Raw genomic sequence first — 27990 nt, 5'->3', positions numbered from 1 at the left:
AAGGACTAGAACAAAGAATTATTTAATCGCTTAACCCTTTCTCTTCCAGGGACCAGAGAAACAAGTTTTCTGCTCCTACTAATGAGGGCAGTAAGGCTTGTGTGTTACCTCTACAACTGCAGGGGCAAAGTTTACGAGATGATCATCTTTAGTACTCGAAAAAAGCGAGAAGCAATGGTCACTGCAACACTAAGAGAATCCTAGAGTCTCCTAACGGAGAGCCCATTGCTAGAATACAAAAATAAAGGAGGCATCCCTGCATATCCCAGGCTAGAAAGAGTTAACCAGAAAGAGCAGGAAGAAGCTTTCCCAAAGAGGGGGTTGAAGTAAACAGCAGAGGTCAATAAAGCAACATCTTCTCCCTACTTCCCCAGCATGTTTTTTCCCTTCACCAATAAATACAAATTCCTCATTAACAAGTGACAAGCAGGTAATCTGCCCACAACAAGGGGGAAAGGGGCTGGAGGCAGAAAGATTTTTCACTCCTATTATTATTTATCTTTTTTTTTTTTTTAACCAAAGCAGCCATTAAAAACAGCAACCCACTGCAGAGGCAGGGAATCTGTTTGCTTTCACACTGCAACTGGCAGGTAAAAGAGCTGCACTGTCTCACGAGTGTAAAAAAACCCCAAAAAATAGCTGCCACAGCAAAAGGTGAACAGGGAGGGAGAGGTCTGTTCTCTTCAGAGCTTTCCATCTCAGTCTCTCAGTTTAAAAATCAAAGTCTGCAGACGTTGTCTACTGAAAGCTGAAAAAAAAGTTTGAGTGGGAGGAGAAGAGGGGAAAAAAAAAAAGGATGCATCTAGTACGAAGCCTTAAGCAAAAAAAGAAAAGGGCAGAGCGTGTCAGAAAGCCACCCAAGTGAGGAGAATTTTCTGCTGCCTCTGGGTCTTGAAGAGCAGGTACACCCGGGGTGGGGGAGCCTGTACCCCAGTAAACAGGTGAACTGAACAGTCTGCGTGAAAACAAGCAAAGCTGCCCTCAGGAGCAGAGTGACCTGTCCCAGGTGAGCTCTGCCTCAGTGGGAGAAGGTGGAGAGGACTCTGCCATCCCAGAGCACGAGGGGAGGCAGTTGTTTCAAGGGGCTCTCACTAAACCGGGGCGGACTCGGCTTCACTCTGAGACAGAGCAGGTGACGTCTGTCTGAGGGGCAGGGATGAGATCCCAGTTCTCTCTCCCTGCAGGGAACAGTGTCCTTGGAGAGATGCTGCCAGACTCCATGACCTCTCTCCCTCCTCATCTCAAAGACTGTTCTGGAAGGGAGAGGCAGCCCTTGCTCAGCCAGCACTGCGCAGCCTTGCTCGGCAACGCCTGGCAGCCAGAAACAGCCAGAGGAGGAAAAGGAGGCCTCTCCTCTTTCCACAGCAGCAACAGGAAGACCAGGGATTGCACCACATGGAAGAACAGCACACACACATGCGCACACACTCCCAGACACACACCTCACACCCCTGGGACCAAGGCTGGCATGTTCAGACCTTCAGCAGGAAGAGCTACGAGACAGCGCAGAGCGGTTCAGATCTCCAGGGGCTCTTTGGTCTTAGTTGATAGTCCTAGAAAAAAACAACCTCTGCGGGTTCGGTTGTAGCACAGCTGTGTAAGATCTGTTGGGTATTTAGTGTTTGGCAACTGCAAGAGGGAAAAACAGGGCTGTGTGCTACATGAGAGGGGAAGGAATGGAAGTACCAGTGCTGCGTTTCTTGGTGTGCTCCTGGCTCTGCAGCCAGTCAGTGTGTGGAGAGCGGGAAGAGGAAGGAGGTTTCCTGAGAGGATCATGAATCCATCCAATGTCACACCAACAACGAGGCAGAAAAGGCCCACCTCGGCCAAGACAGAGCAGCTGGCTGCCCAGAAATGCTGCTTCTAACAGCTCCAAACTGTAGTTGTAACATACACACGGTGACAACGTTCTCAGCTCCCACACAGGTGACATGGAGAGGAGAAGGTGAACACAGCTACACACACTGGGCAACAGAGAGAGAGGCTGTGACCTGCCCCTTTCCTCAGCAGCTTCAGCTACACGAGTCCTAAGGCTCTGACCCAACCTGTCCCCACTGCTGTCACCTCCCTCCATGGGTTCATGGACCACAGGAGAAAGTACCAGAACTGGGCAAGCACATCCTGCCCCGTTGAGCTGCACATATCCAGTGCCTTCAACAATCCTTCAGCTAAGACAGGGGGACAAGACAGGCAATCTCCAGTCCTCAATACAGCACAGCCACATCTGCTGACAACGTGTCTGAGATGGAAGCCAGAAGAAAGATGTTATGGGATAAAACAGGTGTTTCATGGTCAACAACCCTAAACTGGGGGCCTCTAGACAGGCTGGTAGCACAGAGTCAAGCTTTCAGAATCACTGCAGTAAATTCATTCCATAACCCCTGCCCTAGGTTTGTATTTTATTCAGGAATTTAACATCCCCTCTGCAATGCAGGCAACATCACCCTGTACCACATCATACAGCAGCTCTGGAAAAATAATCACCAGTTACACTGCTTACAGACAACTCAAAGACCCCTGTTGGGACTAAATTCCACTAAAGGCAAACCCCGGACTGCACTGCCATGCTGTGGAGGAGGAGGAGGAGGAGGTGATGGTTTACAGAGACGGCCGCTCCTGCCCCTGCCAGCTTGTCCTACTCTGTGCATAGTGCGAAACAGTGCAGTCATTCATCAGAGAGAGTCCAGGACCAAGGAAACTAGGTTCCCTTTCAGCCAAACAATTAGAGGAAGGAGAGGCAGTTCTATTTTAGCTGGGCCGGCACTGGACTTGCCCCTCTGAGCTGTCTTCATCATCTGAGCCTCCAGCCCCACCACTGGTCAGTCCTGTGATCCGGTACCCCATGTTGAGCAACATCACCTCCAGAGGGTCCGCGTTCATCCGCCTCTGGTTGGCCTGGGAAGCACCTTCCATGTCCACCACCACGCGGCCGTTGAGCGTTTCACTCTGCAAGGCACCAAGGGAGAGAGCTCAGGGGCTGTTACTGCTGCTCTCACTAGAGATGCCAGCGGGGAAAAAAACAGCAGGAAAGACCATGTTCCACCTCCTGACAAGAGGAGTCTTTGACTGCAGCTCTTACCTCTGGCCTGGGGTTCCACAGTCGCACGACCGGGTCGATGCCGCTGGTGGCCAGGAAGCAGTAGCTGGGATGAGGCTGGAGACAGTTCACAATGGACTCGTCTCCCTGCAGCACTCGGACCAGGTTGGTGGTTTCCTTCTCCCAGATGAAGAAGGAGCCGTCGTCCGACCCGCTGACTATGTACTGTGCATTGCTAGGGCGAGAGGAGCACAGGCTGGAGGTCACAGCTCAGAGCCAGTCTCCAGCAGACAGAAGAATCTTCTATAATTCACAGGCTGACACCCCTCATGCTGACAGATCCAGATAAAGCTCCTGTGCTGGTCCCTCTATCCCCAGGAGTCCTGTTTTCAATCCCAAATGGATTTCTGAAACACTACCCCAACCAGGTCCCTCTGTGGATCTGCTACTGATCAGCTACTTGTGCAGCCACATAGGAGGAGGGTTCCTGTCGTGTTTTTTAACCCTCCAAACCAGTGCCTGTGTCATTTTATAAACACATGAGGCTTTATCCGACAGAAGAGAGCATCCTGCTGCTGCCCACAGCCCTGTCCTGCACCCCTGCCACACTCTGCCAACATACCTGCCAAAGAAATTGGCCTCTTTGATGTCTGTAGTGGTGTTACAGTGGCCACAGTATCGGAATTTGTAGTCGTAGCTGCGCTCCCTCAGCACCATCTCGTCCTCAGAGATGGAATCCTTGCGGCCTGTGGCTCGGAGCCGGATGGGGCCTCCCCCTTTCTTGTCTTCAGCTGGAAGGACAACAGATTTTTTTCCCCTCGACACCATTTGGGGAGGAACACGTTCTAAGCAAACAGCACTCCAAGAGACCCCAACAGCTTTAGGGAAGAGTTAAGGACGATTCCAGCAGGGAGCAGGGCTTAGAGCACCAGCTTCCTTCCAGATTATCTCCTGGCTACATCAGACTCCTTTTATCACACTCTCACTCAAGAGCAAACCAGGACCAGGCGCAAGGAAAGAACAGGCTCAGGCCGGTTTTTGTGCATGGTAACAATCAATCTCTCTCAGAAGTTGGAGCTTTACTTCTGAGGGGCAGTTTAAGGAGGAAAATCCTTGTCTGATCATTAGATTTCAGTGTAACCTTGAAGGAGCACACGGAGCAGTGGCACTCACCATTATCACTCTTGGAGAAAAGGGCTGCATTGATGTCCCTGTCCAATGCATCGCAGGCACTGCTGTGTGCTTGTTCTGGAAACTTCCCTTTAAAGTCATCCAGACACTCCAGTGCTTCTGCCACGTACTTGAGTTCAAAGAGACAGCGGGCGAGGCGGAAATGGGCCTTCAGGTGGCATGGATTTAAGGATATGGCCTTCAAGCAGTCTCTCAGAGCATCGTAATGGTCCCCGTCCCTGAGGAAAAGGGAGCAGTGCATCACACAGCCCGAGCAGCAACAGCAAACATTTTCCACTGCTGTTTCCCAGCCCTCATTTCACACCACAGCTTGTTGTTTCCAGCTCTTTCCACGCAGCAGGCACCCCACAAAGCTCACTAACAGCATTTGCTGTGTCTCGGGGCCACCACCTGACCCAGCCCAGCTTCCCCAACGCCCACAGGCAGCCCTGGGATGTGACCACACAGGGATGCCCTGCGAGCCCTGACCTGCCATTTTAAATCCGGGAGAGCAGAGCTCCCTGCTGTAACACATTTCGGGAAGTCCTTTGAAGATGGAGGATGCAGCAGCCCTCTGGCCAGGCAGCACAGGCCTCCCGTGCCAGGCAAACAGGCTCCTCACACGGCAGCTCACTCGTGCCCCTGTGTGGACACACGGCACAGCTCCTGCCCACGGACACTCAGAGCCCTCAGCCAGGAGCTGCAGAACCACCCACCCCACCTCAGAGCCCTGATGGACAAACAGCTCAAGCAGGAGTCTTTTTTTCACCTTTACAGGAAAAAACTTTGAGTTTTAGAAATGAGTGTTACAGCAGACTGGTATGGTAATGGATATTGATATTCTGTTTAAAGTACTATGCTTGATTTCCCTGAGCTCTGGCTGTGGGAATAAGGGTGTCCCCGCTCGTGCTCTGGGAGCGGGAGGGATTTGTTGAGCCTTGTGTGGTGCTCAGCTCAGACTGACAGGGCTGACACACCTGGTGCACCAGCATCGAGCCTGAACTGCTCAGAGGCACCACAAGCTGTCCTGAGAGAGTACCATGTGATGGTTAATAATAAGAATAATAATGATGTTTCATCCCTGTAACCTATATGCCCCATTCCTTGGAAGTGTTCAAGGCCAGGTTGGATGGAGTTTGGGGCAACCTGGGCTAGTGGAAGGTGTCCCTGCCCATGGCAGGAGGTGGAACTGGATGATCTTTAAGGTTCCTTCCCACCCAAACCATTCCAGGAGTCTGTGATTCCATGCACTGTCTGAAACAGTCCCAAAGGGAAGATGATGAACTGCCCTGTGCCTTCTACAGGGTAACAGTTTTAGATCATATGGAGCCTTTGTCACGGAATCACAGAATCCCAAAATGACTCAGGTTGGAAGGGATCACTGGAGGTCACGTAGGACACCCTCCCTGCCCAAACAGGGTTCTCTACAGCATGTTCCTCAGGACTGTGTCCAGACAGCTTTGGAATATCTCCAGTGAGGGAGACTCCACAACGTCTCTGGGCAGCCTGTCCCAGTGCTCTGTCACCCTCATAGTAAAGAAGCTGCTCCTCATGTTCAAGTGGAACAGGGGAGAGGTGTTCCAGTGCCTGGACTCGTCTAGAGGAGCTCCAGCTCTTTGGGTTACACCCTAAGGAGCAGTTACTCAGTGCCACAAAACATATTCTGCAAACCATTGACCCTCCAGCTCCCTCCTATCTAGGTGGATATTGGCCACTGGCCAGCATAGTCAGAAGGTGGAATGCCTTGTCCATGAGATCTGCAGAAGGGCAGCAGGAACGTTGCTCTTCAGGGCTGTCTTTGCAGCACTGTCTGTGTTAATTCAGGAAGCTGGACACAGCAACAGGCCACTTTTAATCAGAGGAAGAGGGGATGCAAGTTATTTGTTAGGATGACAGACTAGTGTGTCACACTTTCAGACCTGACTGGGTTATGAGCTGCTTTACCACTCTCAAACATCCTTCAGCCTCAACTTACCAGTGTCAGCCCAACAGACTGGTGTGAAAACGTACACAGTGAGATGTAAAGCAGGCACTGACTTCTCCCTTTGTTACAGCTTTGACTCAGCCTGTGCAAAACTGGAAATCAGCTCAGTACTGTCAACATGGACTGCTAAAAGCAATCCAGAGGGTGATGCAGTTGGCTTTTAGGAGCAAAATATCAAAGAACAGCCTTGAAGTGCTGTAGAGTATGAGCAGCATCTTAAGGGAGATGAGCAAGGGGAGGTTAGGAAATTACAGACCTTCCTTTTTTCTTGATCTCTCTGTTATTCAGAGAACAAGGCCAAAGCAGGACCTGCAGGGTTCTGAGGGTGGCCTATACCTGTTCCTGCTCCAAACATCAAGAACACCTCAGAGACACGCTGTGGTTCAGTGTGGGTCACTGCCTGCCTCTGCCTCCTGCTCAGTGACATCCCAGCCACCTTCTCCATACACCAGAAGCTGTTTCTAGCAGAAAAATGTCCCTTTTCTGCACCTGGAAGACATCAGCTCAGTACTATTTAAATTCTACCCATTGCATGCCACAGAAACCCATTGTGTGCATGTTTTTCACATCCTCCTGCTACCAAAAACTGTGGCAAGGCAGTAGCTGACACACTGAAAGGTTCAGATCTGCCAATACCCTTCGGGAAAAACGATTCCTATATGAAAAATGTCATTCATGAGATCAGCACTCAGCTTCTGTCTTCCATTCCTTAATCCCAACCTATTGTTCCTCTCCCTCTGAACACTGAGGTCTTTTTGAGGCAGCTCCCAAATCTCTGCTATTGCAAAACAGCCAGTAGGCCAGTTACCAACAGTCACAACAACTGCTGGCTGCTCTTTATCTTGGCAAGAGGAGAGGAGAATTCATACTGGGGATTTCAGCAGGGAGAGGAGAAGGATATCCTCACAAAGCAAATGGAGATGAAGGACCACAGCTATTTTAAATATGTTAATGGCAAGTCATGCTACTCAGTCTTACTCTGCTCAAGGGGACAGACACTAAAATAACTCAGCTGCATCTTGCAGATGCAGCTCTGGCCACTGGTCAGAGAGACATTACCTACTGCAGAGGCTGATAGGGTGTTTTGCAACCATTAGGACAGAATCCCCTTCACATTCCAAGGCACCAGTTGCCACTTCTCCAGATCCCTCTGAGAGGTTTCCAGTCAAGGGGAGTGTGGGTTAACTGGGGTAACACAGGAACCACCAGGTCTGAATACCTCCAGTATGAGGTACTTGGATAAAGCAGCAAACAAAGCCACCCCAGGCAGCCCTAAACCAACCTTCTACCATGAGATGTTATAAAGCACAGTCACCATTACCTCATCTGTTGACAGCAGCCTTAGAGCCCTACTCTAATGCAGGTCAGAACCATCCAGAGAAATGCAAACACCCTTGGAGACACCCTGTGACTCAGAAGTGGATTTTGAGTTTCTTTTTAAAAAGGGAAGGGTCAAAACTTCACTCAGCATGTCAGCAGGTGAGATGATGAGCTTTATCAGCTGGGCCTGACCATAATTTCTCCAACACACACTGCTGTGCCAGAGGTGCCCACTTATGACTCAACCCAATAACCCCAACCCCGCAGGAAAACCAGGTCCTCCAACAAGATATCCATGGTCCTTGGAAGTCAGGCACCTGTGACACTGAACTCTGACACTCTGGCTCCTTACCACTTGCGCTTCATGTAGGCAGCAGCCCTGTTCCCATAGAGCATGGCGTTGTTGGGGGCTTTCTGCACTGCTTTGCTGTAGAGCTGGATGGCCTGAGTCCACAGCTGGCAGGCAAAGGCCTCATTGGCTTGCTGCTTGATCCTCTCCAGGTAAGGAGGTAACTCCACTTGGGGGCTGATGGGAAAGAAGGGAGGAGCACAGGTAAGTTGGACATCCTTAACTCCAGGTAAATGTTTGTGGTGTTTAGTTCGAGCTTAGCAAGTCCCAGCGAGCATTACCTAATACCAAAGGATTCAGGAAAAGGCAGAAGAGACCCTGGATCTGAATAACCTGAATTTAGGAGGAAGGTTTCTTTTTGACCAAAGAATCACAGAATGATTTGGGTAGGAAGGGACCAACTCCCTGCCATGGGCAGGGACACCTTCGACTAGCCCAGGTTGGTCCAAGCCCCGTCCAACCTGGCCTTGGACACTTCCAGGGATCCAGGGGCAGCCACAGCTTCTCTGGGCAACCTGTGCCAGGGCCTCCCCACCCTCACAGGGAAGAATTTCTTCCTAAAGTCAAGAATTTTTTCCTAATATCCAATCTAAATCTGCCCTCTGTCAGTCTGACTGCATCAGTTCGACCATCATTTGACCGTTTCCATTTCTCCTTTATACACAGGGACACTCCAAATTGAGCAGTGGGTATTTTAAACACCACACTACACCAACACATCTTTGTTTTGACTGCAAAAACAACATTTCCAACCCCCTTTTAGCAATGCATAACAATGCAAATCCAGAAGCATCTGAGTTCACCAGGCCCATGCTCTGCAACCCAAAATTCCAGCCCCATTCCCGCTGCCGTGGTGGAGGGGCCATCTAGAGGAAATGAGCTGAAACATTCCACAAAGCGACTTTGGTGGAACCCAGACTACCCATATATGGTATTAAATAAGTGTCTTGACTTTGAACCATGTCTCAGGGAAAACAGCCACCAAGATGTGCTGCTGCTGCTTCACCCCAACTGCATTTTGCTCTTAAGGAATGAAAGGACCAGGGATAATAAGAAGAGGTTCTCCATCCATTCCCACCTCCCATGCAGACTGCAGGAGTAGTGGCTCCAGTGTCACTGTCCTAAAGAAATTCTGGCTGCTTCCTTCAATTTCCAGAAGGCAGGTGCCCAAAAAATGGCAAAGGGAAGCAAGGCTCTTTCACCTGGCAGCCTCTCCCACTCCCAACACACAGTTCCTGCAAGTCAGGAAGAAACAACCACCCAGGACACTTTGCTTCCAGGCCTGAAAAGTCATTTCTTAGTTTTGTCCACCCTAATTGATCATAAGAGAGGAAAAATCTTCCTGGATAATTTCTTCCTGATGCTCTTGTTCACAGCCCAGGCACCAGAAGCCAACACAGCTCCTGGGACAGAGACCACTTGACAATCAAGTCGAACACACCAAGTGGAATTCTACTTCCCACTTTTTTGGCAGTACCTCACCCTGGCAAGAGGAAGAGGACAAGGAGAGAGGCCCAGGACCCCTGTGGAGGTGCAGCTGTGCCCTTACCTCACGTGTGCCCTCCCCTCGGACAGGCGGAAGCCGTTGCTGTGGAGGTGGATGCCATTCGACACTCCATTGGTGGAGGTTTTTCCATTCTGCACTTCTGAAGGTTAGAAAAAAAAAAAAAATATATATAAAGCCATGCTAAGCATCAGTGTAGATTATACAAACTCATATCTGCAGCTTCAGGGTTTTTTGTACAGCAGAGCCAAGCCAAAGCCACACCACATCACTTCTGGGATACCACACGTCCCACCTCCTCCAGATTTGATTTGCCTTCTTCTATTTAGTACCAAACCTCTGCAGTGTCCTTTGCAATGGTACTCTTGAATAGAAAACCAGATACACACAGAACTAAGTACTCACACACACAGAGAGGGCATCTTGAAGGGACCTGCCTTTGACTAGGCCATAGCTGGAGTATCACAGAATCCCAGAATGGTTTGGGTTGGAAGGGACCTTAAAGATAATCCAGTTCCAACCCCTTCTGTGGGCAGGGACACCTTCCTCTAGCCCAGGTTGCTCCAAGCCCCATCCAACCTGGCCTTGGACACTTCCAGGGATGGGGCAGCCACAGCTTCTCTGGGCAACCTCTACCTCACCACCCTCACAGGGAAGAATTTCTTCCCAATATCCCATCTAACCCTGCTCTCCTTCAGTTTAAGGCCATTCCCCATTGTCCTGTCACTATATGCCTTTGTGAAAAATCCCAAAACTGCACAAGTATTTAGTGACATCAGTATAACTCTGTATTTCAGACAAATGAACATACAACTAAGCTGTTGAATACTTAATAGAACAAGGAGGATGAGTAGAACCACTGAAGGAATCCAGATGAATTCCAGATGCTTGCTTTCTTTCTTTCTTTCTTCCTTTAGTTCTTTTCTTACCCTACTGCTCAAGGAGCTGTTACAGGCTGAACCAATCCTCTGCAGATCATGCAGCCACATCAGCTGCCATTTCACCAGAAAACATTCAGGTTAAACTTTACAAACTGCATTTATGCTGCAGCTGGGAGTGCTCCTGCAGCCACTTCAGACTGGGGAGCTGGGGACACTGCCCAACCAGCCTCCTGGGCTGCTCAGAGATCTCAGCATGCAGGGAAGTGCAGGCACAGGACTTTGACCTGATAACACCTTTTCCCAGCCTTTCCCTGAACTTTCTGTGCCCAGCAGGGAGTGTTTGGTGCAGCTGCACCTCCCTGCTACCAGGAGGTGATTTTTAGATTAAGGCCTAAGGTGAGGACACAGGTCACACAGGGAAGGGGTGAGCAGGGAACACTCTCTGCCAAGAGTCAGGAGCATCACTGCAGCCACTCACTGCCTGCTGCCTGTGGTATCTGTGTACAGAGCAAGGAATGAAAGGGCTTTTGGACAAACTTCCTGGTCAAATAAATGACTTTTTGATTGTAGGAGGGCTATTAGTGCCAGGCCAGATTGTTAGGCTAGGGAAGATTGCTCTGTTTCCTTGTATTGAGTGTATAAGGAAACAACAGTATCCTATATCATACTAATAATTAAAAGGAAAAAAAAAAATCAAACAATATATCTCTTCCATGCCTGTCCACAAAGCTTCCCCCTTAGTTGAAGACAGGATACCAGGACCTCAACCACTTACAAAGTCTACTTAATCCTTGTGCACAGCTTTAAGCATTCTCCTTAATTAACACACACACATCCAGCTCCCCATAGGTCACTTCTCCCCTCCAGACACACGTTTTGGCCCTCTGCAGAAGGGTTTTAGAACTCAGGGTGTGAACTGCACTGCAGAAACAGCCCAGCAACAGCTTCATTTTCCTGCTGCACCCTGACTTCACTCTGCCTTCCACTCCCTTTAGTGACAGCATCACACTCACCCCCTGAAGTGTGGCACTTCTTCGGGAGGAGGAAAGTGTACGGTCGCTGTTTGTATGTCAGATCAAACAAATAGACCTAAGGAAAGGAAAAAGAGAGAATGAGACCAAAAAAAAAAAAAAAAGAAAAAGAAAAAAAAAAAACCAGCAAAATATAGATGCTCAAGTCACCAAAATAAAACAGGGCCAGATGGGTGTACGGTTTCGTGCTTGTGTTTGCTGTTTCCAATTTTCTAACTGGGAATCTTGTTTAGAGATGGGGATGGCAGCAGTACTAGTGGTGTGCTCCATTCCAGCACTGGGTTCAGAAGGAATAATGCTGAGAAACAGCAGCCTGGTCTTATCCCAGAGCTAAGACAGCCCTCCCCATACCTACAGAACTTAAAAGATGGCCTGACCACTGACCAACCTGCTCAGAAAGCTTCAACTCCAGTAAGATACTTTAATTAACACAGTGATCATGAAGGAACCAAACATTTATTGACAGAAAAGAGGTGGTACACTGAACTGAGAGAAGAATCTCTTCAAGATGAAACCTGAGAAACTGAGAAGGATATATTGAGATTCAAGATTTCTATAAGATTTCCTGAGAAACTCCAAAGGCAGCCCTGTGAAATTCTATTTTACAGTTGTACTGGGACGGGAATGGACAGCCCAGATCAGCCCTACACTTCACCTTCTCAGCACCTTCTCTTAAAGAGAACGAGAGCACAGGTGAGAAAGACCTGCAGGGGACAACCACACTGCAACCTGCCCACCAGCAAAGTTCCTGCTTAATCCAGGCTGATTAATGCTGTCAGGAGGATTTTCTCATTTCATTGATAGGCTTTACAGAAGATCCATGAATATCACCCAGAGCTTAAAATTAAAGCAATCAATATTCCAGGTGAAGGCCTTTACTTCTCCAAGTCCTTTAGTCACTATGCCCTATCACAGAAGCAGTTTGATGTTTCAAGAATGAGTTATGAAATCTTTTCTAGGTCAGCAAAGGTCAGTTCCAGAACTTGTTTAGTTTTTTTTCCTCTTCCAGAGAGTGAACTGTGAATTGGAAAACCAGAACAGAATGTGGTTCAAGTTTGATCAGTGACAGCAGAACAAATAAACCCCTAATCCCAAGCGCTTAGTCTGAATTAATCAGAAAGCAGTTTAAAATCAATCAGATTACCCACAGAGAAGTTGCTGTACCTGTTTTCAAGAGCACACAACAATGTGCAGTGACTCAACAACTGCTTCTGAAGCTTTCTGCCAAACTTCAGCTGTCTCCTTACCTGCTCCCCTCCCATGTTGACCAAGAGCTCAGTGCCATCAGGACTGAAGGTGACATATGTGGCCACCAGAACCCTCAGCCTGTTGTTGTAGTCTGGAAGCTTCACTGGAAGGTGCCCTGTGGAGAGGAGAAGTTTGTAATTACTGGCTTAACCAGTAAGTGCTGTCTTTGTCCTACCCCAGCTGCTCCCTTTTACAAGGGCAAAGCCATGGAGCACCCATTTCCTGCTGTTTATTGGATCCTTCCATCAGCCACCAAAACACACAGGGGGCTTTTTCACAGCTTCTAAGTATCAATGCCCCATCCCTGGAAGAGTCCAAGGCTCTGAGCAACCACTCTAGTGGAAGATGTCCCTGCCCATAGCAAGAGGTGGAATGAAATGGGCTTTAAAGTCCCTTCCAACCCAAAGCATTCAATGATTTTAATTCTGCAAGGCCATCTCCACATGAAGATGAGGATTGTAACTGCCTTGTTAAAAAGGAGCCTGCAGAACCCAGCAAATCTCAGTTTTAGGGATTCACCAGGATTTGGCTTCTGTGATTTGTGCCATCTGCAAATACCTCCATCTTCAACCCTCTAATCAGGTTTCCTTAATAAAGCCCTCAGCACAACCAAACCAAAGCTCCTAAATATTCAGCTCACACACAGGTTCTGTTGCTCAGACAGCAGATGTGTTGCATGACCAATTCAGGGGACCTGAGGAATCCTCCAGTGGGACTCATCAGAAGCAGGACTGTCAGAACTGGTCTGCTGAACGTGCTGGTCTGAGATATTGGAAAAAACCCGAACATTTTGGGGAAAAGGATAGTAAATAACAAGCACTGGAGAAGAATGTCATATAGATTGCTCAGACACTGCATCACTGATTCTTCATCTGCAGGATGAGGACAAGTCATTTCTCTCCTGTGCCAAAAAGATTTTGAACAGCAGCTTTGCTGGGACCAGTTCCAGGAAAGCATAAAGAGCCCAGGTTATCCAATTCTTGACTTTCCAACAAAAGTGACAAAAAGACATTTATGCTGGACAAGAAGCAGCAAGGCCAGCTCACCACCCCACAGCACTGCCAGGGAACTGAGCAAGAATCCACAGCACAGAAGTGAAATAAACTGCAATTCCAGGGAATATCCCATGGAAGAACTCCTCCAAGCAGTGGTTCCTTGTGTGAGGAGTACAACTCTGCTTCTTCAGGCATTAAAGTCCCACCAGTCTCTCCCAGTGTCTCCCCAGTACAGGTGCCCATACCTGCCACGTAGTACTGCGCCGCGCCGTCCGGGAGGGGCTTCTGTCGGTCACAGAACGTGTGTACTCCAGCTGAAGGGCTCTGCTTCATGCTTTTTCTAGCCAGAACAGCCTTATTATAATCATAGCATTCAACTGCTGGAAGCCTGATTCAAGCTAACACTTTATGTTCACCCACGAGGACAAGGCCCACTCAGCTATGGGTCACCAGCCTCACATCACCCCAGTGTATTCAGAAATCAAAAAGGCTTTGGGTGATAGAAAAAAAAAAAAAAAAGTAAAACTTCACAGATGATGGATCCCTGCAAGTCCCCCTTCCCCCCAGAGCCTTGACCAGATTTCTGTAGCTCACACGTGCCCAGCAAAGCCAGGTGCTGTTACCTGTGGTTGTGGATCATGCGGATGTCGTAGAGCCGCACGAAGGGCCCGCTGGCCCCCACTGCCAGGTAGTTGTTGTCCTGGGGGTTCACTGTCAGGCATTTGGCCTCCACCAGCTGCCCACAGTACTCAGTCAGGTCTATGAGGACCTCGGAGCGTTTGCTGTTCTCTCGCAGGTCGTACTGTCTGCAAAGGGAGGGAGTCAGGCACTCGTGTCATGGAGAGCAGAAGCAGCAACAGAGAATCATGGAACACCCTGAGTTGGGAGGGACCCACAAAGATCATCCAGTCCAACTCCTGGCCCTGCACAGGCACCCCAACAATCCCACCCTGTCCCTGAGAGCGCTGTCCAAACGCTCCTGGAGCTCTGGCAGCCCTGGGGCTGTGCCCACTGCCCTGGGGAGCCTGTTCAGTGCCCAAGCACCCTCTGGGGAAGAACCTTTTGTTAAGTTTTCCTTGGTGACCAAACTGAAGACCACTCAAAGCAGCACACTGACACTGCTCAGCAGTGACCTACACTTCATTATCCATGATGAGATGACACCAAGGACATGTTAACAACAGTAATTTGTGCCACAGGTTACAGGAAGCATCTCAGTTCAATACACACTAGGCCTCAGTATCAGGATAATCATTAAAACCAGCTCTATAACGTGCACAGATTTATTCAAGTTCCAAATTAAACTCCAAGTCATGACCTCACAAACAGTAGCTCGTAGGAAAAGTGAAACAGAGCCTCATAGTAAAAATACTCATTTCAGAGTCTCAATGGCTCTGGAGGGAAATGTTATGCAGTGTTATATGTCCCTTGCCTCTGACATGGCTGTTCCTTTCCTGGTCTCCCTCTTCAGGGGAGCAAAATGGAGGAGATGAGGAGGGTATTTATCAGATTTTATGAGATAAATTTTTCCAGTTTTAAGAAAGGGAGAGATGAGCTTAAGCTCTGTAGTACAGAGACAGCCTCCCTCCAGATGCCTGCACAGCACGTACTGCGAGGGATCCTAAAACCAAACCAGCTGGAATTCTGTACCTGATCAACCCGTCTTCTGCTGCACTCCAGAAGGTGTTTGGCCACATGGGAGCTGTGGCAATCCGCTTCACTCTGTTGGTGTGGTCTCCAAACATGTGGACTGTCTCCTTGACAGTCAAGTCATGGACGTGCACCTTGGAATCCGCAGCTCCCGTGATGAGGATCCGATCCCCCGAATGCGGCAAGAACTGCAGGAGAGAGATCTGACCTTCAGGCTGAGGCTGCTCACGTGGACATCACTGGGCTGTCTGGGCAGTCACAGAGCAGTAACTGCTTCAGGAACATGGGATAACCCATGTCATTGCCTACATTACACACATGGCAGTGTGCACACCCAGGAGTCACCAGCTACAGCAGGACGCACACATTTCAATTTGCCTCTTCGTCACAAATCCCAATTTGCTACAACCATTTCCTTTGAACTCACAGAGAGAATAAGCCTGGGATCTGCATAAACTAAGTGCAGTACTGGATTTAATTCATTTTTTTTTTATCATTAGAAATATTAAATTATTTGGGAGGCAAACTGCTTGCAGGAAAATGTTTCCCAGCAAGGATTTATTCTCTTGTTGCTTAGTTTGTTGGCTGTTCATTCCTTCTAACCACATACCTTGACAGAAAAGATGTTCGCAGTATGTCCTGTGTGCATAGAAAGGAGTTTCTTGTGGTGCAGAGGATCCCAGACAATGGTGTGCTGGTCATCAGAGCCAGAGGCCAACAAGCTGAATGAAAGAGAAGAGAAATATGCACCAAGTATTGTTCTGTTCTAAGCCGTGACCAATTTCACAGAGCGGTTTGACCACAGACATCCATTAAGTTAATTCAGCCCTAAGCAGCCCATTTCCTCTCTCTTTCCTCAGCTCTGTGTTCCCCATGCACTCATCCATTCAGCCAGGTCAAGGAGCTAAACCAGCCAAACAGCAGCTCCATGGAAAATAAAGTGAGTGGTTTTCGTTGGTTCGGCTCATTGAACGGATTCCGATGGCACAGGGGAAAACAGAGGTATTTGGTCAACAACAAAATGCAGGGCCTCCATTTTCCTTATTATCCTGGCTGTGTTAAGTGCTCCCCATCATCCCTGAAGCCAAGCCAAGGCATTTATTCCCAGGCTCTGGATGTGCCCAAGCAGTCCCAGGGCTCATGGAGTGAACCACAAACCGCTTTAAAAGTATAAAGTCACTGCAAGGTGCTGTTGACCTCGCACATCCCTCTGCATCTGAGCCCAAAAGAACTGGACATCTGCAACTCTCAGCTGTTTTAAACTTATTTCCTTGTAGCCAAATCTCTTTCAAGCACATGAAATTTTTCTGGTAAATCATTCTGAGAAGCAGACCTTGGATGTTCTAAGAGGCGTGTCCAGAAATACACGCTCTTCCTTCCATCCACTCATTTCTCAGGCAGAAAGTCTTTATTCCACTTGGTTAATGGAAATGCCCTTTAGTTTCTCTCTAAAATTGCAGAGGGGTAAATTCTCCACCTCCTTCCCTTAGATATTTGTCCCCCTGCAGCAGCTTTTAACAGCATGGTGAAGGGGGTTGGGAAATGTCACCACCAGCTGGGCAAATCCTAAAGATCCATTATAATCCATAATACCACTTAAGAGAAGAGAAGCAGCCTTCAATCTCCACTTCTTAGTCTGACCATTTCCCTTCTGAACTGACTAAAGGGGCATTTCTAATAATATCCAGATATATTTAACAAAATAAAGCTTCTTTTTGAAGCGTGAGCTCTACTACAGTTAAAACTTTGAGCTTGAGCTCCACTTCACTAGAAATGGGAAGCAGCTGCTTGTGATAAGATGACCTACATCCTACTCTTAGGAGAACCTGGGGTTATGGGTTTGTTGCTCCCAAACCAAGCCACATACTTACTCTCCTTTTTCATTCCACTCTAGACAGTTGACACACCCAGAGTGACCCTGAGGGAATTAAAAAAAAAAAAAAAAAGGAAGATGGTATTACACAAACTTCAGATTTATCAAGCAGAGTTGTTCTAAGGCAAGGACACAGTGAGCTCCCCACAAATAACAACTTGTTCCAATACAAGCAGGTTTTTTTATGTTTTTATTCCAACCCTGTAAAAAAAAACAAAAAAACCCACCCACGTGGCAAATAAGCACCTCCAGAAAAGAAAGACACGCTATAGCAGTCGGGGTAAAAAAGACAAAGTGAAACAAACAAAAAAAATCAAGGTAGTGTTGAATCAAATGGCAGTTTTAGTCTCGGAGGCTACAGTTGAAATCCTGCTGTACGCAGGGAAAGGTGACTTTGCTTCCAAAGCCCTTGGCGAGGCTGACAAATTACATGTGCAGGTTCTCTGGGAACACAGGGAAAAGGCACTTTTGATAGCTCTGTTAGAAGCACCTTGCTGCTGGGTGACTCCCTCATCCATCTTCATCCAAATTAACCAACAGCTGCAGTGAGAAGTGGGGGAGCACTGATAGCGTTTGATTTGGGAGGTGCGACTGAAAAGGGGGGCAAAAGGACCCTTTCCTCCCCCAAACCAAGATAATATTAAGATGTGACACAATAAGCTGTGTCAGAGTGCAAAACAACCTGTTCTTTAGGGAACACATTAAGCATTAGAGCTGAGTGTGTTGAGGAGTTGACAACTGGCTCTCCTGCAGGTGCATCAGGTAAGTGCGGAAAGCTCACACAAACTCTCACTGAGCTATTCCTGGCTCTAACGCAGCTTGGGGGATAAGAAATCAGCATCTACCCCACAAAAGAGAGAATTTCATACCCTTCCTGCAGTGAGGAAGCAGCTGGTTTGCTCCTTGGGCACTGCCCACTCACCTGCAGTTCTGCCTCCAGGCCCAGGCGGCGGATGAAGGGGTCGGTGACGTGGTAGTGCCGCTCGAAGCCCAGCGCTCCCCTCTCCTGCACGGGGCAAACAAGCACCACACTGACTACAGCAAACAAAACATTTCCTATTTCCCCCTTTAAGAGAAGATTCTTAAAAGTTTAAAAATCAAGCAGGTGCTTTGCCGGGTATTGGGGTGTCCATAGCGCGAGGGAGCTGTGCTCCAAGTAAGGAGGCACAGAATCAGAGGATCACTGAATGGTTTGGCATGGAAGGGACCTTAAAGATGATGCAGTTCCACCCTCTTCATGGGCAGGGACACCTTCCACTAGCCCAGGTTGCTCCAAGCCCTGTCCAACCTGGCCTTGAACACTTCCAGGGATGGGACAGCCACAGCTTCTCTGGGCAACCTGTGCCAGGGCCTCCCCACCCTCAAAGGGAAGAATTTCTTCCCAATATCCCAGCTAACCCTGGCCTCTTTCAGCTGAGACCATTCCCCCTTGTCCTATCACTCCATGCCTTTTTGACAATTCCCTCTCCAGCCTTCTAAGCCATCATTTGGACATCTTCAGGTAGGCAGATCATAATTTTTGCCCCTGATTTGGTTTAAAATGATGTTCAGCTCAGCGCCAGGCTCAGCTGGGGAGCCAAGACCAGGCCCCCACTAAGGCAGAGTAAGTTGCCTACTTTGGGCCTGAAACAGAAGACATGGAAGAGCTTGGGAATGCCTATTATTATCCCCTGGTGATGACTTCAGCAGGAACTCAATCCTGAGGACAGCAGTTCTGGACCAGAGCTGCTCAGGAGAACTCTGCCATTACAGAGCCTGTCCTGAGGCACCAGCACGGGCAAAGTCCCAGGGAATGTGACTGGACAGCTTCCTTTGGGATGGGTTATTTCCTCAGCCATGGAGCAGGACCTTGGAGCTGCAGCACCACAGCACAGGCTGTTCTAGAGGGAACAGCTGCCACAGAACTGCGTCAGTACAAATGAAGGTGAAGAAAAGCAGGACAGTTGTTTCCCCTGTGATCTCACAGGGCTCACAGATGCATCAGCAGATGGCTTCGATGAAAAAAGGCCAACTGCAGAGGCAGGGATGAAGGCAAGGGAATGCAAGTCACATTTTGGGTGGAACAGCCAAGGAGGTTCCTTCCTAGGACCTCACCCAGCCTTGGTCCTATCCCATACCACGCTCAACTCAAGCCTTTTTAATCAGCATTTTAAAGATGGGAACACCAATGTCAAAAATTGTAACTTACTCCTTCACTATCAGCATTTAGGGATGGGAAGAACAACGTCAAAATTACACTGATGGGGCTCAAAAAAAAAAAATCACACTGATGGGGTTAAAAAAATCACACTGATGGGGTTTGGAACATGTCAGCAGTCCCAGAGCAGACACAGAACTGCTGAATTCCCTTCCCAGCCCAACGCTCAGTAATGAACTCCACACACTCCAAAAGCTATTTGAAAACAAAATGGAGACAGACATGAAAGCACTGGAGGGAAAACAAACCAGGCTTTTCGTAGGAGCTTCCATGACAAACTTCAAACCCCCTGATGTATTTTTGTGGAGAGCATTCCTAAGGCCCTGCTGGGCCCAGTGCAAGGTGCTGCAGGTGTAATTCCTGTGCTGCTGCAGCCTCAGTGGCTTTGTGAGGGCTGTGGAGTAGGATTTTGCTTTCCCTACAAGGAACTGTCAGACTTAGCAACCTTTCCAAGGTCACAGATCGAAGTCTGACAGAGCAGACAGCATGAGACAGTCCCAGGCTAAGGCTCTAACCACAGAACCAGCCTCTCCTTGTTAGGGCAGCAAAACAAATCTTTGCACATGGATTAAATTACAAGCTCATAACACAAAGTTTGGTACCAAACTGCAAAGTGAGCACTTCCAATTCCTTATTCTGGCTACTCACAGACCCTTTTCCTGAATGCTGATTACCAGCAGAGCTGCAAATGATTTCAGGCCTCTGAGTCCAAGCAATAATTGCCTATTGTGTCTGCTGCAGCCAGTCCTTTCACGTTGATATTCCACAAATGCAGCCATCAGATGACTGATCCAACCACTGCAGCAGCTTTTTCCCCTACACAAAGGAAGCAACACACCACTCTCTAAAGAAGAGGAGACAGAGAGAGGCTGTGACAGAGATCATTAGCTCTACTACAGTCAGAAATACCTCTGATGGCAAGATCACACGGGGAGAACACAGAGAGGAGAGAGAGAAGCTGGCTAAGGGGCCTTTGTGGTGCCCAAACACAAGCAGATGTATTTCCCTCAAAAGGAACAGACCTGCTGATGGCAAACTAGCACAGGGGGAGGAACTGTATTCCTGCCATGCCACACTTCACCCCAGCTCCTCATTAAGGACGGTGATAGGTCCTATGTGTTTGTTCTCTTAAGCTTCTCATGGAGCTTATCAACAAGAGATCTTTTCCAAAGTAAAGGCACCACCACAAGTATTTCCCAATCCAGCACAAACGCTGATTCTCCATCTCCCTCCACCCAACACATACCTTGATCTGTCTGTGGATGATGTCTCTGGTAATGTTGGCTTTTGCCATCTTCTTGTAATGGGGCAGAGGAAAAGAAGCTATGGGAAGAGCTGCTGTGCATCCAAGCATTCCAACCGAGCCAAGATCCACGCTGGGGGCATTCAGTTACCTGCAGGACAGCACAGGGAGGGGACACAGGCAGGCACACACCATATTAGGCCATTCAGACAATGTCAAGCTTTATTTTCCAAACACAGCAGTGGGTAAGAACGGAAAAGTTGGGTATAGAGGCTCCTGAAGAAACTCTAGGAAGGAACAATGCCTGACTTGAGGCCATCCCCAGTCTGTGGAGGAATTCACAATGAGCAGAATTCCAGGACTAAACAAGTCTAGAAAATCCATGTTTCTATGCCAGCAAAGACCCTGAGCAGCGTCCTATCCCACAGCTTCCCCTCCCACCATTCCATGTCCACTCATGTCCAATGTCATGTTTCCCAAGCTCTACAATCAACAAGACTCATATTGTGAATAAACACAGTATCGATGGGTTTGGCCACCTCTTCTCTCTTTTTTACTACATTTAATTGTCAGCAAAACCAAATTAGAACAACCAAAAGGGTACAAACATTCCTAGAAATCACAACAGCCAACCACCAGGTGATGGTTGGTCAACTGAACACCCAATTACCTCAGCAAGAGGTAACCTCAATGACTCTGTGAAACACAGGGAGCCAGGACAGACCCCTCACTACTTGTGTCCAAGGCCAGATCCACAAAAAGCTGCCAGCTGGGCTAAATAAGCCCCATTGCTGGAGACATCCCAGAGGATGGGGTTTCCAGACAGCCTCGTGTGCTGAGCTCTGCAGGGAGAGGGAGCACTGCTGACTCAAAAAGCAGCTCCAGGTTTGGACACACCACACGTGCAGGATCGATGGTATCTGCCATCCCTCTCCTCCAGCTTCTCCAGACACCTTTTCCAGCTAGCAAGCCTCCACCTGCCTTTCTCCTGGGCTGGATCCCCATGGATTGGCCTCCTTAAACAAATCCTCCAGGGTACAGCAAGTTTCTCCAGCCAGAGCTGCAACAGGGCAAAGACCATTGTTCTGTGACACCTCAGCAGTTCACCCCTCAGGTGAGGGGCTGCTGCTCACTGGACAAAACCCAAGATCTTCTTACCTCTAAGATTTATATCCCAGTGCTCCACTCCTTCTCCTCCTCACAGGGAATTTTAACCACACCAGCCACCCTCCCTCACCCAGCCCTTCTCCACAGGAACCTGTGACCAGTCACTGATGGCAGCTAAACAACTTTTTCCATGGAAACAAATGATCCATTATCCTCAAGAGATAGGAGGGACAATATTCCAGCAGATCTCAGGGCCTCAGTCTTGTCTGCAGCTTTCCAGTCTTCCAAGTGCTTCCCTACAACATTCCCAGATTCTGTCTACGGTCTCCTCTCTCCAAGCAGCATTCAGGTTTTTCCTCTTCTTCCCTGACAGGCAGATTTCTTGTCTCCCTCTTTGAGAGCAGTTTAATTTTGAGCTTAGAACCCCAAAAGGACCCACACCATGCCAGGGCCAGGCAGGATCTCACCTCCCAAAGGACAAAAAACCCCACTGCTCTCTTAAGAGCACCACAAAAAACCCCTGTCACATTTTCTATGTCCAATTATGGCTAATTTCCAATCAGCTCCTTTTCATTCAAACAGAACCAAACAACCTCAAGGACACACGTGGAAAAATGCACGTCCACGGAAAGATCCAGATCTCCCCTATACAGACTGAAATAACCCACACCAAGAAACCAGTTTAGAGCTAAATAAATCAATGCAAAACCATTAATACACTATAAATCCAGTGTATGAATGGAGAGAAGGAAGATACAAATCCCCCAAAACCTGCCAGTCTATATAAGAGAGACTCAAATTGCCTTGATTTTCAACAGTCTCCTTTGTCCCAGCATTTTCTCCCTTCTGGAACTCTGACACCCACACTGGCCAGGGGACACAATACACAGGAGTTGGCTATTTCTGGGAGTGTTTTTAGGATTAAAGATGTGTTGTGGAGCTTCCCAACTCTCTGGACAGGTCACTGTCACTCAGAGGTGTCCCCAACAGAACGTTGTTCCTCAGGTCTCAGGAGATCAACACAACTTTATTCCTTAAAAGATGCAGGTCAGGAAAATTATCAGTGAAATCAGCCCTTTGGGTGACAGGCTGAGGAAAAAACCCACAGTCACACAGGAATGCAGGAGCCTGAGGTGTCTCTCTTTCCTAGAAAGGGCTTGGTTTGGCAACTGGGTGTTGTAAAATGCTCAAAGGTCTCCCAGAACACGTGTCTATGCTTGGCCAAGAAGACTCCAAGAGCCTCTCTTGCTCTCATATTGATATTTTTTTTGTTGCTCAACAGGTATTCCACAGCTACAAAGGCTTAGGTAACCTTTAAATTATCGTGGGATCACAGACAAAGAATTAAAAAGTCCCAAATTCTCATTCTGGGTCAGATTTTAAGCATTAGCCACAACTGGTCACAATCCCAGACTCACATTCACCATGAATATAATAGTTACCTCATTCTTGACTAACTAAATACATAATAACTTAATTAAACAAATATTAAGTGCTGTTAACACTAAAGACTCCTGACCCCACCACTGTACAGGCAGATCCACTCTCCAGTTACAAACTGACCCTGGAATAAAACACAGAATCCCCCAAGATTTGTAGGTCCCCTGAAAAATATATATAATAAATAATTAGACAAAAATAAACCCTGTCTCCCAGTTTCTTAGCCACATAAAGGCTTCCAAACATGAAGCCCCTTCAGAGAGTCTTTGTCACCACCAAAGGCATGGAAATCAGTAAAGGATGTTCCTCTTCTGGCAAAACCACTGTGCAAATTCTGTTCTATCCCATCCTTGCACTTCTCTGGCTTTTCACTAACCCTGCACAACCAGATCGTGGTGGAATGAGAGGATTAAGTCCCAGAGACAAGGACAGTGTAGGATGAGTCTGCACTAGTGCTACCAGGGATGACTCCACAAGCAGCTTCATTTTGGCTACACGTTAGAGATGATCCCATCCCTTCCCATCCCTGGAAGTGCCCAAGGCCAGGCTGGACAGGGCTTGGAGGTACCCGGGACAGTGGAAGGTGTCCCTGCCATTGAACAGGATGATCTTTAAGGTCCCTTCCAACTCAAACCATTCCATGATTCTGTGATTGTGACCTTGTTGGGTCATTTATTAGATGACACTGGAGCGAGTTTCTCCATCACACTTCAATTCCAAGCAAGGACAACCTTCCCTCATCCCTCAGTGCTCCAAACCTGCCCCGGGACGCCGCAGACAGGACTAAAAACTTGGGATCTAGTTACAGCTGTCACCTCACCCATGGCAACAGCCTCTTCTTAAACTCCACATGGAGCACACAGAGCACCAGCCCACCTGCAGTTCCCTCCTGGACTCTCCTGCTCCTGCAACACTGAACTCCAAAGGCACGAAAAGCACTTTCGCAACGCTTGGCCTTTAAATTCGCAGTCAAAAATTAACAAGCCACAGATTTCTGCAGGCTGTGGGCTCCAAACCTGGCAGGCTGTGTTTACACTGACAGCAGTTTAAAAGCCCTTTAAGCTCCTGGGAAAGTACACTTCCAGAGGGTGCTCCAGGGCATGGGGAGGAAGGGGAGTAAAGGGATTCCAATTTTCCCAAAACACTCGCTCGAAGTCTGGAAACAAAACCTTGACAGTGACAACACAAATAATTCCATTGATTTAATACCAAGTTATCCCAATGCAGGTCGGATTTGGGGGACTGCCCCTTTGCTGGATTGTTTTTCCCTGTCATGGAAGCACCTGAACAGCCCCCACCTCCCTCATCCCCACAGCGACATCCTGACACAGACCTGCCCTGCAGAGGAGGGGGTCAGAGCCCCAGCCTGGGCACCAGCACCCTTTGGAAAAGCTCCATCCACCCCAAGAAACTCCACAAAGCAGCAGGACCCCTGAAATCAGCAGCTTTACGCAAGCAATCCAATTCCTAACTGTGTGGATGTGCCCAAGTTTCTCAAGGTCACTGGGAATAAGCAGCACTCTGCACACCACGAGCCCTGCAGATACACTGCTCATCTCCAAGGAACATTCCCAAGACCCTTCCCTTCAGCATCTACAAATTATTTCACCCATCCAAACACCAGTCAGGACACAACTCATGCAGCTTCTTTATCCTCACAACTTATTTCCCTGCCCTCTTTACCTTGACTTCCCAAGAGGTCACGGATCAAATTAAAATACATGGAGATAAGTACATTTATGAGTTTTGGTTTTTTTAAGAAACCTGGAAAACCAAGAGGGAATGAGCTGGTTAGCAGCAAATACCTTGCTAAAAGAAGGTTTTGCTCCAGCTGAAGGAGTTGCCAGGAGGTCCCCAGGACAGATGGACACGGAACATGGAGAGAGTGAGGAGAAGTGGGATCTGAGCCCTGACAGACTCAGCACAAGGGGACTGTCAGGGAAACTCAGATAGCCCAGAGCCATACAGTGCTTCCAGCTCAGCCCTCCAACTGGAATCCTACCTCTCCCCTTCATCCCCCAGCTCGCACATCCACTGGGATAACAGAAAGATGCCAGACAACACCTCACCCAGCACAAGCAACATCCCAATGCCCAGACCCACACGGCCCAGTAGCTCCAGGAAGGGGTTCAGCTGGCAGAGGAGGAAAGGCTGATCCCCCTTCCAGGGAAAGGGGCTGCAAGACCCCCACCAGGGGCAGGAAAAGGTTCTGTGAAGGGTTTAGAGAGGGGATGGTGAGCAGAGGAGGGAGCAGGGCAGGGTCACAGTTAGGAAAGGGGAGAGGAAGGTGAGGACAGGGCAGTGCCAGGTGTAGGAGGGGGAAAGGGAAGCCAAAAAGCAGGGGCTGCACCTGGCAGGGGCTGGGTACCTGCCAGAGGATGCAGGAATGGGGAGGAGAGGGCAGGAAGAGAGTCTAGGGAAAATGGGGATGAGGGGCTGGAGAAAACTGGGACTGGTTTGCTCCTGGCAAAGAGAAGGGAGGTAACACCTGGGGGGAGATAGGGGGGCACTTGACAGAGCCTGGGGGGGTAACTGATGGGAAAGACGGGGGGGGGGGGGAAAATGTCAGGAAAGGGAGAGGAGGGAAAGCTGATAGATAAGGGGACACAGGGGGTGTGGCAGACAGGGAAGAGGGTACAGGGTGGGTAGAAGAGGGTGCAGGGAGAAGTGGGAAGGGGGTGCCACTGACAGGGCAGGGGGCACGGGGGGTGTAGCTGACAGGGAAGGGGGTACAGCTGACAGGGTAGGGGTATGGGGGGGTGTAGCTCAGAGAAAAGGGGGTACAGGGCTGACAGGACGGGGGGGCTGCTGACAGGGAAGGGGGTATGGAGGCTGTAGCTTAGAGGGAAGAGGGCACAGGGGTGTGGCTGACAGGGAAGGGGCTATGGGGGGTGTAGCTCAGAGGGAAGGGGACACGGCAGGGAGAGATGACAGGGAAGGGGGCACGGAGGGGGGGCGACTGACAAGGAAGGGGCTATGAGGGCTGTAGCTCAGAGGGAAGAGGGCATAGCGGGGACAGACGACAAGGAAGGGGGCACAGAGAGGGGGCGGCTGACAGGGAAGGGGATACAGGAGGGGGCGGCTGACAGGGCAGGGGGGGCCCCTCCGGCCCGTGGGAGGGGGGCAGGAGGGGCCGTTACCTGTCAGGCCTCCCGGGCGCGAACGCGGCGGGCAGCGGGCAGCGGCGAGGCTCCATCCATGCGGGCCCGAGCGGGACGGGACGGAGCGCAGGGGGTGCCCGAGGGCCCCCCGGCCGTGCCCCCCGCCCCCGGCCCTGTTTACCCCCGCCAGCTGTCCGGGGCTCCGCTGCGCCCCCCCCAACCCCGCCGCCGCGCACCGCGCATGCGCCACGCCAACTGCGCAACCGCCCCCCACGCGGCGCCACGCCCCGGCCGCTGCGCAAATGGCGTAAGTGCTGTTCGTGAATAGCGCACCGTTTGCTGCGCGCCGCCGAGCCGGGATTGACAGCTCGCTGAGCCAATGGGAAGGGAGAGAGCGCTTCCTGAGGGATGCACCAATGGTGTGAAGGGGCGGGAGCGCGGCGGCGCGAAGGGGCTGCTGGGAGTTGTAGTCGGGAGAGATGGCGGCCATAACTCCCCCTCCCGTTCCCCAAGCCTGGGCGAGTTAGAAGCTCTCACTGTGTCTGGGCTCTCTCAGCATCACGGGCAGCTCGAGGTGTGGACTCGGCTGCGAGGATGGTGAAGAGTCTCGAGGGGAAGCCATAGGCTGAGATCACTCGGTTTGTCCAGGAGGCTGAAGGGAAACCTCATTGGGGTCTGCAACTTCCCCATCCCTGGAAGTGTCCAAGGCCAGCTTGGACGGGGCTTGGAGCAACCTGGGCTAGTGGAAGGTGTCCCTGCCCATGGCAGGGTGGGGGTGGAATGAGGTAAGCTTTAAGGGTCCTTCCAGCCCAAACCATTCCATGGTTCTATTCCTCCCGAGGGGCAGCTCCGATCTCTGCTCTGTGTGAGCAGGGACAGGACTCAGGGAACGGCTGGAGCTGTGTCAGGGCAGGGTCGGGTTGGATATCAGGGAAACGTTCTTCCCCCAGAGGGTGGTTGGCACTGAACAGGCTCCCCAGGGCAGTGGGCACAGCCCCAAGGCTGCCAGAGCTCCAGGAGGGCTTGGACAGGGTGGGATTGTTGGGGTGTCTGTGCAGGGCCTGGAGTTGGACTTGGATGATCCTTGTGGGTCCCTTTCAGGTCAGGAGAATCATACAATCCCAAAGCAGTTCAGGTTGGAAGGGATGTTAAAGAATATCCAATTCCACCCTTGCCATGGGCAGGGACACCTTCCACCAGCCCAGGTTGCTCCAAGCCCCATCCAACCTGGTCTTGGACACTTCCAGGGATCCAGGGGCAGCCACAGCTTCTCTGGGCAACCTGTGCCAGGGCCTTCACACCCTCACAGGGAGGAATTTTTTCCTAAAATCTAATCTAAACCTACTCTTTTAGTCTGAAGCCATTCCCCCTTGTTCTGTCACTCCAGTCCCTTGCCAATAGTTTCTCTCCATCTCTCCTGTCAGCTCCCTTCAGGTACTGAAGGGCCACAATTAGGTCACCCTGTAGTCTTCTCCAGGCTGAACAATCCCAATTCCCTCAGCCTTTCCTCACAGCAGAGCTGCTCCATCCCTCTGATCATCTCAGTGGCCTCCTCGGGATACTCTGTGATTCTCTGACCTCTCCACGGGAAGCGAGTTGTGACCAAGCCCCTGTGGAAAAACCCATCCCAGCGCTTGCTCTTTCCAGCACGACTTGTCGAAGGGAAGTGTGCGAGAAGCAGCTCGCCCAGGCAGCACAAAGCTCGGGGTTTTCTGGAAAATAAAACTCCGTGGGAAGAGCCAGGGGGTGGCAGTGTTTGCAAAACCCTTCCCTTTGCCTTGTCCTTCGCTGGCCCTGCGGACTGTGGGGACGGGCCTGGGATGAAGGCAAAGCTGGTGTCCCCTCTAGTCCCAATTATCT

General features: G+C 49.7%; 1 protein-coding gene across 2 annotated transcripts; it reads right to left on the bottom strand.

The window, feature by feature from the left end:
• Positions 1 to 6: 6 nt before the first annotated feature.
• Positions 7 to 26352, bottom strand: WDTC1 (WD and tetratricopeptide repeats 1). 2 transcript variants are annotated; one of them, XM_064635193.1, is made up of 16 exons: positions 26170 to 26352; positions 20486 to 20633; positions 17965 to 18048; positions 17041 to 17087; positions 15780 to 15891; positions 15170 to 15357; positions 14143 to 14325; positions 13765 to 13859; positions 12524 to 12639; positions 11259 to 11334; positions 9410 to 9506; positions 7864 to 8037; positions 4211 to 4446; positions 3660 to 3828; positions 3080 to 3272; positions 7 to 2946 (listed from the first exon to the last, which is right to left on the bottom strand). In XM_064635193.1, the coding sequence occupies exons 2-16, from the start codon at positions 20591 to 20593 to the stop codon at positions 2749 to 2751; spliced, it is 2076 nt and encodes a 691-aa protein (XP_064491263.1). In that variant the 5' UTR covers positions 20594 to 20633; positions 26170 to 26352; the 3' UTR covers positions 7 to 2748. The 2 variants fall into 2 exon arrangements, with proteins under 2 accessions (XP_064491263.1, XP_064491262.1); XM_064635192.1 differs by lacking the exon at positions 26170 to 26352 and adding an exon at positions 25133 to 25237.
• Between the last annotated feature and the right edge of the window lie 1638 nt (positions 26353 to 27990).

The sequence above is a fragment of the Pseudopipra pipra genome, chromosome 24 (assembly GCF_036250125.1).
Source record: "Pseudopipra pipra isolate bDixPip1 chromosome 24, bDixPip1.hap1, whole genome shotgun sequence".
NCBI lineage: Eukaryota > Metazoa > Chordata > Aves > Passeriformes > Pipridae > Pseudopipra > Pseudopipra pipra.
Note: the sequence above shows the minus strand (reverse complement) of the source record. Positions and strands in the feature narration are given on the sequence as shown.

Excerpts from the sequence above, each read along its gene's own strand:
- WDTC1 (XM_064635193.1), bottom strand. The coding sequence starts at position 20,593 with ATGCTTGGATGCACAGCAGCTCTTCCCATAGCTTCTTTTCCTCTGCCC. Across the intron at positions 14,326-15,169 it reads GCAGAAGACGGGTTGATCAG|ACAGTACGACCTGCGAGAGA; the intron begins GTACAGAATTCC and ends CTCCCTTTGCAG. Across the intron at positions 8,038-9,409 it reads GAGGGGAGGGCACACGTGAG|CCCCCAAGTGGAGTTACCTC; the intron begins GTAAGGGCACAG and ends CTTTCCCATCAG.